We start from the raw sequence: 12,429 nt of genomic DNA on the forward strand, positions 1-12,429 counted from the left end.
GAATAGAAGGAAGTCTGCACACTTACGCACAGAAATTTGGCACCAGTTGGATAGGGAGTGCAACAACAAGTGCTGCTGCGGAGATTAGAGGCACTGCAGGGGCTGGGGCAGCCTCGGGGGGAGATTTACGGAGCTTCCCATGAAGGATTCATTCTCCCATCCCATTGCGGGTGCTCACGGTAAGTGGAAGCCAATGCACCTTGGAGAAAGGGATGTGCCTGGAATGGAGGTGTCAGGAAGTTAAATCTGAGTGATTCCTGTCTGAGCAGGGTGCAGGGAACGGCATGCAGCAGTGGGATGTGCTGCTTGGAAGTTAAATCTGAGTGATTTCTGTCTCTGAGCACAGTGCGGGGAAGGGCACACAGCACCACTTCAGGGACCACTCAGAGCAGCTTGAAACAGCTGGGCTTGGTGGAGGGGTGGGGGCTGGACTGTAGTGTTTGCCTGGAGTTTGGGGATTGTTTGCACTAACCAGTGCTGTCTGTGTCTCCCTGAAGCCTCCCATCAGCACCCCACGCCGTTCCGACTCTGCTATCTCTGTCCGTTCGCTACACTCCGAGTCCAACATGTCCTTGCGCTCGACGTTCTCACTCCATGAGGAAGAGGAGGAGCCAGTAGGTATTGGGGATTGTCTGAAGGAGCAGTGTTAGGAAGTTCAGTGTCAAAAGACTAACTTAGTGGATTTCTGTGAGCACACAGAGCTATCACAGGCACATTTTGCCTGGCAACCAACAGTCCTGCTTTTCGTTTTGTTCCCACCCCTGACTTCTCTAAGTTACTTTGCTTCCTGGTCTGCTACTTCCCTGGCTATAATGTGAGGACAATGGTGAGGCTTTTCTGCTTCCCAGAAAAACTGTAAGTCTTGCAAAGTCCTGTGCGTGGTTCCCTGGCTGTGCTGCAAGAGTTCGAACAAGGCTCAGGCTGGTGGTCTGGCCCCAGGCAGCAAGACTAACGCCATTCCCCACGGATTCACAGCCCCATCCTGCATTTAGGGCTGCCTGGCACCCCACTGACTCGATTGTAAGCCCCAGGAGGGTGCAAAGAATTGTCTGCATGTCAGGGGAGGACACTTTTAAGCTGAGCTTAGCTCGTGACCCAGTAACTAACCCCAGACTGGGTGAATAAAAGGTCAGGTGGCGTTTTGCCACCAAGCTGGGATAAAAGTGTGTTTCATGTTTAGGAAGCCAGGGGTGTGTGTTTGCATTTCTGAGAGCAGCACAGGATGAAAAGGCAGACTGAACTGCAGAGATTGATTTGAAATGCTCTGAAACGTGAAGCCCTGCTCTGGCATGGTGTGGAGAGCTGTGCTGCTCCGGGAGGACATGCACTGAGCCCTGGAGAGCCCTGGTGCTCCAGGAGGATGTGTTTGGAGCCCCAGAGAGCTGTGATGCTCCAGGAGGACATGGTCAGAGCCCTGGAGAGCTGTGCTGCCCTGGGAGGACGTGCTTGGAGCCCTGTGCTGGCAGTCCTTAGTTGGTAAACAAATCTAAGAGATGCGCCCTCTGCAGCAAAACCAATGCTGTTTCTGCTTCATGAGGGAATGAAAGAGCCTTCCTTCAGAAACACAAAAGGCTGGGCTGCTTTAAAATGGCTTTTAAACTCCACTTACTACATTTTTGACAACGCTCTATTCAGTCCAACCAAGCACCAAGTCCCAACCAGTGCAGCTCAGCAATTCTAGGGACATGAATCACTGACAAAGTTGGTCTGTGCAGTTTGCTGTCAAGTCTTGATCCTGCCAGATGCTGGTGGGCCCAGTTTGTGAGGAGCTATAGGTCTCCAGCCATTCCCAAGTTCTTTCTTTCCCGGTCTCTTATTGGAGCTCAGCAGATCCACACATAGTATTAGATCAAGCTAATGAAATCCTCAGCATGCACACTGCCCAAGGCTCCCCACTGAGGAGTTGTTTTTTTCCTTCTGCAGAGCTGGAGGCTCTCTGGACTCATCCTTGTGCTGTCTCTGTCCCTGTGTCTCCTCTACAGGAGCCTCTGGTGTTTGCTGAACAGCCATCTGTGAAGCTGTGCTGCCAGCTGTGCTGCAGTGTGTTTAAGGATCCAGTCATCACTACCTGTGGGGTAAGGCACTGCTCTTCCACATCACTCCACATGCTCCACAGGTGTCCCGGGTGAGCTAGAGCCAAGCCCTGACTGTCCCCAGTGAGATGAAGCAACCCCTGACCAGGCAAGAGATGCTGATGGACATGTGTGAGATGTCCCCACAAGGCAGCTCTGAACCAGCCTGCACTCTGTGGTTAGCCAGACAAGCCTGGGACTTGCTTAAAACTGGGTGACTTTTCCCAGAAGAGCTAAACTGTCATCCTGCGGGTGTTCTGGCCATATTCAGTCTGCTTGCTGTGGTTTCCATGAGGTTTAAACCTCCTCATTCCCTGCCCTGAAAGGGTCTGCAGAGAGATCCTGGGCACCCCAGGAACAGCTGCTCCTCACTTGTGAAGGAAGTGTTACTCATAAGGCCAGAATGGCTTGAAGCTTCATTTAGTTAATGCCAGCAAAGGGATTTGAGATCCTCTAATGAAAGGCAGAGAGTATTATGAATATTCTTCTGGATTCCATTTTACTGAGATTTAATAGAAGCTGTATATTATCCCTGTCTCTGTGCTGCTGGTGAGGAGAGATGGCTGAGATTGGCTCTCTCGTGCTGCTGATGTGCTGCTGAGTGCCAGGATGGAGCTGGAGAGACAACAGCACAGAGCAGGGTTGTTTATTGCAGGAGAGTGTATCCCCAAAAGTGCTGGAGGCTGGTGCAGTTTGCAGCTCTTCATGGAGGCACTGAGATTTACTGGTTAATATGGAAGAACTCCAGCACAGGAAGCAGCATGACTTGATCTGCAGTGCTGCTCTGGCAGCTCTGGAGAGAGGCCACAGGAGCAGGGCAGCAGATAACAGCACCAGAGAGGGATTCACAGCCTCTGCTAAGACCTAGACCTGTGGCAAGGGAATGTGGCTGAGAAGGCTCCAGGGACTAGCTCAGGACCAGGGAAATGCTGCAGCATTTATAGTGAGTGTGTTAGATTGTGTTGCTACTTTATCAAGTTAAATTGTGAGAACAGAGATGAAGCAATTTAAAGTGCTAAAAGTTACAAAGCATTTAATCCATCTGCTTGGCAGCAGGACAGGGCAGCTTCACCTGCCTTAGAAGAGTTCTAGAGGGAGTATGTGGTGGACTGACTGGGCAAGTGCAGGGAGAGTCCAGGCTGCCCCTTGCTTCTTCTCTTGAGGACTCTCAGGGAAATGAGAGTGATGATGTGGGCTAAAGTGGAGAGTGAAGCAGGGAAAACCCATGCAGATAAGGAGGGTAAGAAGGACTTGAAGGTGAAGGGTAGGAGGGTGGGAAGGACTTGGATGTGTCCCAGGCCAGGTTGGACAGGGCTTGGAGCAACCTGGGCTAGTGGAAGGTATCCCTGCCCATGGCAGTGGAATGGAACTAGATGAGCTTTAAGGTCCTTCCAACCCAAACCATCCTGTGATTCTATGATTCTATGAATATCAGTGTGTGACAGAAACATGTCTGTGGCTTGGGTTTGCACCACGATCGTGTCCTCATCCTGAATGGGGCAGAACATCAAAGCTTCACATTAATACTCGGGAACAGGACCTGTGCTGCAGCCTGAGCTGCTTGAGCAAGCAGCTGGGGTTTGCCCTGTGGTGCTGAGCTAAAGCAGGCAGAGCAGCTGCTGAGGCCCCTGAGCCACAGGCTTTGGTATCTCCCACCTTTCCCATCGTTGGCCACAGGCAATAATTTGCCTGCTCTCGCTTTATGCTGACACTGCTGTTCTCTGTCCCCACAGCACACGTTCTGTAGGAGATGTGCCTTAACATCTGGTGAGTACAGAGCTGCTCTTGTGTGATGCAGCCAAAACACAGTTATTTTCTGCTTTGTTTGCTTTCACTTAAAAAGAAACCTGTAGGAAAATGTCCAAAGGGCTCAAAGCTAGCTGTGAGTCAGATCTGCCCCTGCAGCAGTGAGAGGCTGACGGGGGCTCTGCAGCTCTGATGGTACACACTGGAGCTCGGGCACTAGAGAGAGGGCTGAGCCCAGCTCCTGGGCACAGGATGTTCTCGAATCCTGGAATATGCCGTGGATAATCCCAGGATAATACAGGTCTTGCCCAGAGCTGACCCATTGATTTCAGACAAAGCTTTCTGTGGTTGCCTGGCTGAGGGATGGGGGGGCTGTGTGTGGCAGGGAACCAGCAAGCCCTCCTCCCCCAGCCCCTCAGTGCCAGCCCCTGCACAGTTCTCCCAGAGCCCTGGGGGAGCCCAGGCCCCTGGCTGATATACTGGGCTCTCCAGCTCTTGCTTGGGTTGGAGTCTGTGCTGCAGAATAGGCATTATTTGGCACGAGGCTGTGCCCCTCTTGGAAAGCTCTTCTTCAGCACAAAGCCAAGCCTATGGCATTACTGGAACAGCGAGGCCTGAGGAGGCTCCCTGGGGATCTCTTTCTGCCTTAGGATTTTTGTCTTCCACATGTGAGGGGTCTCTCTGCTCTGCATGCTAATCTCACCACATTCTGCTGTATCTATCCCAACCCATAGATTTGTAGCAAAAGGCTTTGCAGTTGCAATCCTGAGTTGCTCAGTTTGTTCCTGATCTCTAAGCTCTTGTCTTTGCCCTGTTGAAGCATCAAGGAGGTTTTAGCCAGGTGGGGTCAGCCTCTTCTGCCAGGCAGTAAGTGATAGGACAAGAGGACAGCCTCAGGCTGTGCCAGGAGAGTTCCAGGTTGGACATCAGGAGGAATTTCCTCATGGAAGGGGCTGTCAGGCGTTGGAACTGCCCAGTGAGATGGTGGAGTCACCATCCCTGGAGGTGTTCAGGGAACAGCTGGACATGGCACTCAGTGCTCTGGGCTAGTTGACAAGGTGGTGATGGGTCACAGGTTGGACTCAGTGGTTTTGGAGATCTTTTCCAGCCTCAGTGACTGTGTGGTTCGGTGATCACTGGCCCACAGTGCTGCTGGCAGTGGAGCTGAGCCCAGGCCTGGCTGAGGGAGCAGGTTATGGATGGGTCATCTGCTGGTCACTACCTGTGAGCACTCACACTTGAGCAAGCACAGGGTAGTCTGAGTTAGTCTGGGCTACGTTCTTCGTCATCCAACTGAAATGATCACAGGTGAACATAAACTAACTTTTCCCAAGACCCAAGCCAAACCAGAGCTAGTGGCTCACAAGTCTTGTGTGAGTATCCATGGCTCATTCCATGGCTCCCACCTGCGAGTTGGCTGCCTTGGCCAGGGAAGGCAAAAGAATAACATCTCCATGCAGAGACTCTTGGAAATGCTCCTGCACTGACTCAGTCCTTGCTGACTGTGCTTTCCTTCCCTCCCTGGCAGAGAAGTGCCCCGTGGATAATGCCAAACTGACGGTGGTGGTGAACAACATCGCGGTGGCTGAGCAGATTGGGGAGCTGTTCATTCACTGCAAGTATGGCTGCAGGCCTGCAGCCAGCAGCAAGCCTGCTGCCTTCGAGGTGGACCCCCGAGGGTGCCCCTTCACAATTAAGCTGAGTGCCAGGAAGTAAGTGGCTTGTTTCAGCCTGCAGCCTCACCAGGGAAGGGCTGTGCCACCATGCCTGAGCTGCCCTGTGGCTCTGGGGCTGCAACTCCTGCCAGCACGGCTCTGCTGGGGTGTGCCAGGGTGTGGGAGTGGGCAGAGGGGCTTGAGGGGACAGTTCAGTATTCAGATGGTGGCAGATGGGCTTGTCTCAGGAGAAGGATGCTCTCTGCTCCCATCTTACCTCACTGTCAGCACCCTGACAGTGAGGTGTACCCTCAGGGTACACCCTGAGAGCAGCCACCTCACATCTGGGTTGAAACTGGTTGTGGTCAAGCTGAGACCTTGGGATTCCTTTTGTAGGAGGAATCATCTGAGTTATATCCTAGAAATCTGAAATCTATCTCCCTCCCCATCCTAAATCCCTGTCTCCCCTGTCTGTTGCCTTGTTGGTGGCTGCCTGAATGCTCAGCCCATCAGGTGTTCCCTGTGTAAATGTGGCTTATCATTACTCTCAATTTTCTGGCCAAGTGCGAATTTAAAGCTGGAACTGCAGGCTTAGAGCAGGAGGCTTTGGGTCCCCTGGCAGCCTCACAGGGCTGGCTTGCTCCTTTCCTGGTGATCTGTGTCGCTTCCATTAATTTTTGCTTATTGCTGATTTTCCCTCCCTTTGCCTCTCTCCTCGGGCAGAGACCACGAAAGCAGCTGTGACTACAGGCCTGTGCGCTGCCCCAACAACCCCAGCTGCCCTCCCCTCCTCAAAATGAACCTGGAGGCACACCTCAAGGAGTGTGAGCACATCAAGTGTCCCCACTCCAAGTACGGGTAAGGACCTGATGCTTTGGAGAGGGAAAGGTGCACTGAGCTCATTCCTGAGCTGCTTTTCGTCTACTGCAGCCTTGGGATGGCCCCAGGAGCGCTGAGCAGCACTCCCCAGGGCTGAGCTTAGGGTTACAGGGCTTGTTGGGAACAGGTAGGTCATGGTGCCCAGGTGTAATCCCAGTGAGGAGGAGGGTGAGGTGTGTAGGCAGAAGAACAGTCAGAGCAGTGAATGTGTCCAAGGCCACACAGGGAGGAGGATGAGAACAAGAGTAATCTGAGCACCATGGCAGTGTCTTGCCAACCAGTCCTTTTCCAGGGTAAGGGAAGTGCTGATCCACCTCGGGGGTTTCACTGTCACTTGAGCAGCAGGGCAGCCTGGACTGGCTGTTCCCTGCTTGGCAAGGAGAGAGTACACAGAAAGGGTTGTCCCGCCCTGGCACAGCTGCCCAGGGCAGGGGTGGAGTCACCGTTCCTGGAGGGACTTAAAAGTCTTGTGGATGTGGCACTTGGGGACATGGTTAGTGATGGCCTTGGCATTGCTGGGGGAATGGTTGGACTTGGTGGTCTGAGAGGGCTTTTCCAACCTCAACAATCTTGTGAATTTTGTGATCCTAAGACATGTCTTGGCAGAGGCAAAGCAAGGCAGGTCCTGACAGAGCAGCCCTGACTCCTTGCCACGCTGCAGGCCCAAGTCAGCATCTGCTGAGATCATCTGCAGTTCTTTCCACTGGTTTTGATGGCTCCTAGTGAGCACACACACTGGCACCACACCCTGTCTCTTTGCCCAAGATCTTTTTTTGCAACCAGCTAGACAGACAGTCCAGTTTGGGGCTAGTGCTCTGGCAGGAGGAACAACAGCTGCTTGGCTTCTGTGTTGCCTTGCAGTTGCCTGTACCCAGCAGGATCATAGAACCATTAAGACTGGAAAAGACCTCAAGTCCATCCTTTGAAGGATGATGAACCACAGTATCACTGCTCCTTGCAGGAGGAGCAGGACAGCTGGGAACCCACACAGGCCTCAGAGCTCCACTGAGGAGTGAGCTGAGCCAGGAGTGTCCATGTGAGCCCTGCTCCAACCAGACTCTGCCTTCCCTTCAGGTGCACATTCATAGGAAACCAGGACACTTATGAGACCCACCTGGAGACGTGCAAGTTCGAGGGTCTGAAGGAGTTTCTGCAGCAGACAGACGATCGCTTCCATGAGATGCAGGTGGCCATGGCCCAGAAGGACCAGGAAATTGCCTTCCTGCGCTCCATGCTGGGGAAGCTCTCCGAGAAAATCGACCAGCTGGAGAAGAACCTGGAGCTGAAGTTTGGTGAGTCTGTCCTAGACAGGCTCTGTGGTCAGAGCTGCAGGGACAGGACAGCTCTTTGGGTGGTGCATCACAGGATTCATTCCATGTTTAAAACTGGTGCTGAGCAGGTTTCAGGAGGATCAGATATTCCTTGTGGAGGGACATATAGGGTTTCCATTGACTTCTCTGCTGCCAGAACCTTGTGGGACCTAATCCTGCAGTCACCAGTCACGTGGCAAGTCCTAGAAATGTCTGCAGGCAGCTGCTGCTTTCTGTGGCTTTTCCTGTGCAGTCCATGGGCACAGGCCCCCATAAAAACCAGTGACTCACACAGCCAGCGGTGCAGCCACCCTGGGGCCAGCAGGGCTCTTGGACACCTTTGCTGTTCCCAGCCCTGTCTTGCCTCCCAAATCTGCTGGTTCTTCAGCATCCGAGTACAACGTGCATTTCGGGAGCAGGCACCCTTCTGCTTTCCCTGGTGATAGCAGCAGTGTGTCCTCCTCCCTCCTTGCTCAGAGATGAGCTGGCAGTGTGTGTCCTCTGCCTATTCCTGGGATGCCGTGAGTGGCTCTGCAGTGACTGTGGGCCTGTCCATCTCCACTGCCTGTTTCTGGGATGCCATGAGTGGCTCTACAGTGACTGTGGGCCTGTCCATCTCTCACAGATGTGCTGGATGAGAACCAGAGCAAGCTGAGTGAGGATCTGATGGAGTTCCGCAGGGATGCCTCCATGCTGAACGTGAGCAGGGGCTGGGTCCTGGGTGCAGCAGGGTTTGCATGCAGTTAGCTTGCTCTGCTCCTGTCTAGGCTTCTCTGCAGCAGGGGGAGGCTTTGGGGTCCCCCCTGCTTGTTTGCTGGCTCTGCTCATGCCGGGTTTGCCTTTCCTGCAGCTGGTCTCTGGGTGAAGGGCTTGAGTTCAAGGACAGGACCTCTGCAGCAAGGAGAGAGGCCTCTACTCCAAAGCCTGGGCCTTTTACACTTACAGGAACACTGTAGCCTTCTCCGTGCCTGCAGAAAGCAGGGGGATAAACAGATCCCTGGTAACAAACTGGGAGCAAGAGTTCCCTCATGGTTTTGGAAGCACTCATGTTGGACATTCCCCCCTTGTTCAGACACTGCATCCCATGGGATGTGCTGATTAGGAGGAGCTCACCCGGGATGACCTAATCGTCCTGACGAAGAGGGTTCCTGTGGATGCAGTAGGCACTGGAGCATGGAAAAGCCCTCAAGGTGGGCTTCAGGAGCCCAGCTGAGCAGGCAGCCCCATAACCAATTTGATTGTTTTTACCAGTCTGGTGAGTGGCAGAGCAAGGACAATATATTCTGAAAGGTATTTCTGTGCCTGCCTGAATGCTGAAAGGTTTAGCACAGGTCTGAGGTGCTGTCAGAGCCCTGTGGTCTCTGGAGGGAGGTGACGGAGGGATGTAAGCAGAGTCCTAGAGGAGAGATCTTTGGTCAGAGATGAGCCATCTGCTGAGGGAGGGCCTTGAGGGGGTCAGGAAGACTGGAGTGGCTGTAGCAGTTGTGGGACAGGCTGGTTCCACAGCTCACACAGCTTGTTCTGTTTTCCAGGATGAGCTCTCCCACATCAACGCTCGGCTCAACATGGGCATCCTTGGATGTGAGTATCCCTGTGGTCTTCATCGCCTCGGGCTGGGTGTGGGGTGATGACCCAGTGAGCACCTTCGGGTGATGGCACAGGTGTGCAGTAACAGCACTGCTCTCCCTCTCACCTCTCACATGCCCTCTCCTTTCTGCAGCCTATGATCCTCAGCAGATCTTCAAGTGCAAGGGGACATTTGTGGGCCACCAGGGCCCTGTCTGGTGTTTGTGTGTGTACTCAATAGGAGACTTGCTCTTCAGTGGCTCCTCAGACAAAACTATTAAGGTAAGAGCTTGCCTCTTCCCCATGTACCTTCTGCACTCTCACATGGCTGGAAGCTGAGTTCAGTTTGTGGGATTGGGAGATGTCACTGCCTAAACTTTCTCCCAAAGAATCTTAAATGATTGTGTGATTATAGTTGGGCACAATTCTCTTTGCGGAAACATTATGTGACAGTGAAATGGAGAGACAGGGATTTTGCAAAGCCTTGATTAGAATCTCATTCATGATGCTGCTGGTTTGGCTTTATATGGTGTTTAGTGTATTCAAGCTTATTTCAGCTTCTGATTTTATTTTCCCTTGTTATGAAAAGTCATCTTAGAACAAAGCATTTGTCCCTGATCCAATGTGCCTTTTCAGATTTTACGGCATGTTTGTTTTCCTTTGTCCTGTTTTCAGTAACTCAAACTGACAGCACAGCTCTGGTGCAGCCTAAACAGGACTTCCCAGTGTCATTGTGGTGGCTGCTGGCTGTACTGGGGACCCCCAGGGGCTGCCAGGAGCAGAGCTTCGATTTAGTTTCCTTTGGTTTAGAGCCTCATGGAAGAAAATGGATATTGCTGTACTTTAGGGAAAGGAAATGACTCTCTCCCCTGTCCCAGCTGCTTTGGGCACCACGTTCCATGTTCCCTCTCGAGAGAGCAGTGTGTGCTCAGAGGGGAGAAGCTTTGCAGGGGCAGAGGAGGCTGTGCTGTGCCATGGGAGCCCTGGGATGGGGTGGAATTGCTGAAGCAGGGGCCTGAGAGCTGCTTCATTGCCTTGGTGTGTGGTGTTGGCCTGGGCTGGGGAAGGCAGAGTTGGACAGGGCTGCTGTGTGCTGCGGTTCTGTGCCTTGTTAAGTTCAGCCTGACCTTGGCAGTAAATCTCCTGTGCTAGACAAGCTTATCTGTGCCCAGGCCCGGCAGGCAGGTGCCCAGGTGACAGCCTGTTTCCTTGTTTCGGTGTTTGTGGCTGTGCTCACATCCTGCCCTGGTCCCCAGCTGCTGCCTGCCAGTGTGACCCTGCTGCCTTGTGTTTCCTCTTAGGTGTGGGATACCTGTACCACATACAAGTGCCAAAAGACCTTGGAGGGTCATGATGGAATTGTACTGGCTCTCTGCATCCAGGGGTGAGTGGAGAGGGACATCTTCCCCTGGGGTGAGCAGGGAGAGCATGGGAACTCCTGAGCATGCCCTGATAATTCCCATCCTCTGTCCTGCATGTGCCAAAATTTGGCATGAGAGGCACATCATGCCTCTTTGCTGTTTAAAAATGGACAAAGCACATATCTCTCTGCCGTCCTCTGTGTCCTGGCTTCCTCCCCTGGCCTCCTGCTCTTAGGGCCAACACGGCCTGACCCCCACGAGCCCTGGGCCCTTCTCCTAGGGTGGGTACATGTAGCCTTGGCCCAGTGAGGCTGTGTACTGCAGCTCCTGTCCCAGCACAGTGCCTGGGGACAAGCTGGGACCCTCACTGACCGCCGTTGTCTTCTGGTGACATTCCAGGAACAAGCTGTACAGTGGCTCTGCTGACTGCACCATCATTGTGAGTACCCTGGACCTGCCTCTGCTCCACAGCCGGGACAGGAGATCCACAGGCTGCTCTGGAGCAGGGACCTGTGTCCTTGTTCTAGAAGGTTCTTCACTGCCAGTGGTACAGGACTGATAAGCCACGTGTGCTGCATCCACTGCCTTCAGCCAAGTCACTCGTGGGTTGGATTTGGGGGTTTCCTGCAGACTGGATTTCCCACTCTCTGCTCCTGTGTGGGGACCAGCAGGCTGCTGCTCTGAGCTGGGGCAGGGTGGTTGATCCTCATCAGCTGGGACAGTGGCTCAAAGTGCCCTATCCTGCCTGTGTGTCACTCCCTGCCTCCAGAGGCAGACACCTCAGCACAGGGGGTTTGCCCTGGCCCTCATGGGTGCTCTTCCTCAGTGGCCTTAGCAGTGCTGGGGGAACAGTTGGACTTGATGATCTTAGAGGGCTTTTCTCACCTAAACCACTCCATGATTGTCTGATTCCTCTCTGCAGGTCTGGGATATTCAAAACCTGCAGAAGGTAAACACGATCCGAGCACACGACAATCCTGTTTGCACTTTGGTCTCATCACACAACATGCTCTTCAGTGGCTCCCTCAAAGCCATCAAGGTACAGCTCAGGGTGCTCCTCTGGGTGTGCTTGGGGTACAAACTGTCAGGCACAAATGTCCCAAACAGGAAAAAAGTGGCATTTTGGTCTGTAGGTGACCTTATTGCTATGCTCTCCTGAGCCACAGAGCAGCCAGCACTGCAGAGGTTCTGTGCTGAAATCAAAGATGTTCTGGTACCTGGCTGCAAAAACACTTTATTTCTTCTAACTCTGCAAACCTGAGGCTGCAGGTGGAGTGTCCTGGCAGCTCCTGAGTGTGTGTCCTCAGGCCCCCTACAGACCTGCCTAGACCATTGGGAATTGTGCCTGGGTTCCAGAATTGGCTGGGGGACGAGGCTGCCTGTTCTGAAACCACCCCCAAAGGATCTTGAGTCTGCACTCTTTACCTAAAACATGCAGAAATCAGGGAACAGCTTTGCAAGCTGCCCTTTAAAGCCTTGGCTGCATTCCCATGGTTCTGCTTCCAGCTCCTGGGGAGGCAGCTTATGGGCCTGTCCATCTGGAAGAGGACGTGTGCTCTTTTCTTCAGCTGGGGCCTGGAGTGGTTCAGCTCTGGAGTGCGTTCAGGGCTGGAGCAGTCAGACAACACTGAGCAGAAGGAGAATTCGGGGCCTTTTGTGTTTGTCATCCTCAGCCACTTTCTGCCAGATAAGCCAAGCAAGCCAGGAATGCTGCTCAGAGTCAAGGGAATGGGATCTGTCACTCCCTGCATGCCAGGGCGTGGGAATGGAGCTCTGTGGGGACAGGTTGAGAGTGGAGTCCAGAGCAGTTCAGCTGTGGTTTAGGTTTTCAAGCCTGTGG

The 12,429-nt window shown here is 53.3% G+C and overlaps 1 protein-coding gene across 1 annotated transcript in view; it reads left to right on the forward strand.

Annotated features, from left to right (window-relative positions):
* Positions 1–497: 497 nt before the first annotated feature.
* Positions 498–12,429, forward strand: part of TRAF7 (TNF receptor-associated factor 7, E3 ubiquitin protein ligase) — a gene marked incomplete at both ends in the record, with an annotated part of 14,155 nt that continues 2,223 nt past the window's right edge. Inside the window, 12 exons of the mRNA XM_009076924.1 lie at positions 498–614; positions 1,983–2,075; positions 3,806–3,839; positions 5,347–5,530; positions 6,197–6,331; positions 7,427–7,644; positions 8,288–8,361; positions 9,195–9,243; positions 9,383–9,510; positions 10,530–10,612; positions 10,989–11,028; positions 11,512–11,628. Of these exons, the coding sequence (XP_009075172.1) occupies positions 498–614; positions 1,983–2,075; positions 3,806–3,839; positions 5,347–5,530; positions 6,197–6,331; positions 7,427–7,644; positions 8,288–8,361; positions 9,195–9,243; positions 9,383–9,510; positions 10,530–10,612; positions 10,989–11,028; positions 11,512–11,628 (1,272 nt within the window). The remainder of the gene's footprint in view (positions 615–1,982; positions 2,076–3,805; positions 3,840–5,346; positions 5,531–6,196; positions 6,332–7,426; positions 7,645–8,287; positions 8,362–9,194; positions 9,244–9,382; positions 9,511–10,529; positions 10,613–10,988; positions 11,029–11,511; positions 11,629–12,429) is intronic.

This window comes from Acanthisitta chloris, unplaced genomic scaffold (assembly GCF_000695815.1).
Source record: "Acanthisitta chloris isolate BGI_N310 unplaced genomic scaffold, ASM69581v1 scaffold5056, whole genome shotgun sequence".
NCBI lineage: Eukaryota > Metazoa > Chordata > Aves > Passeriformes > Acanthisittidae > Acanthisitta > Acanthisitta chloris.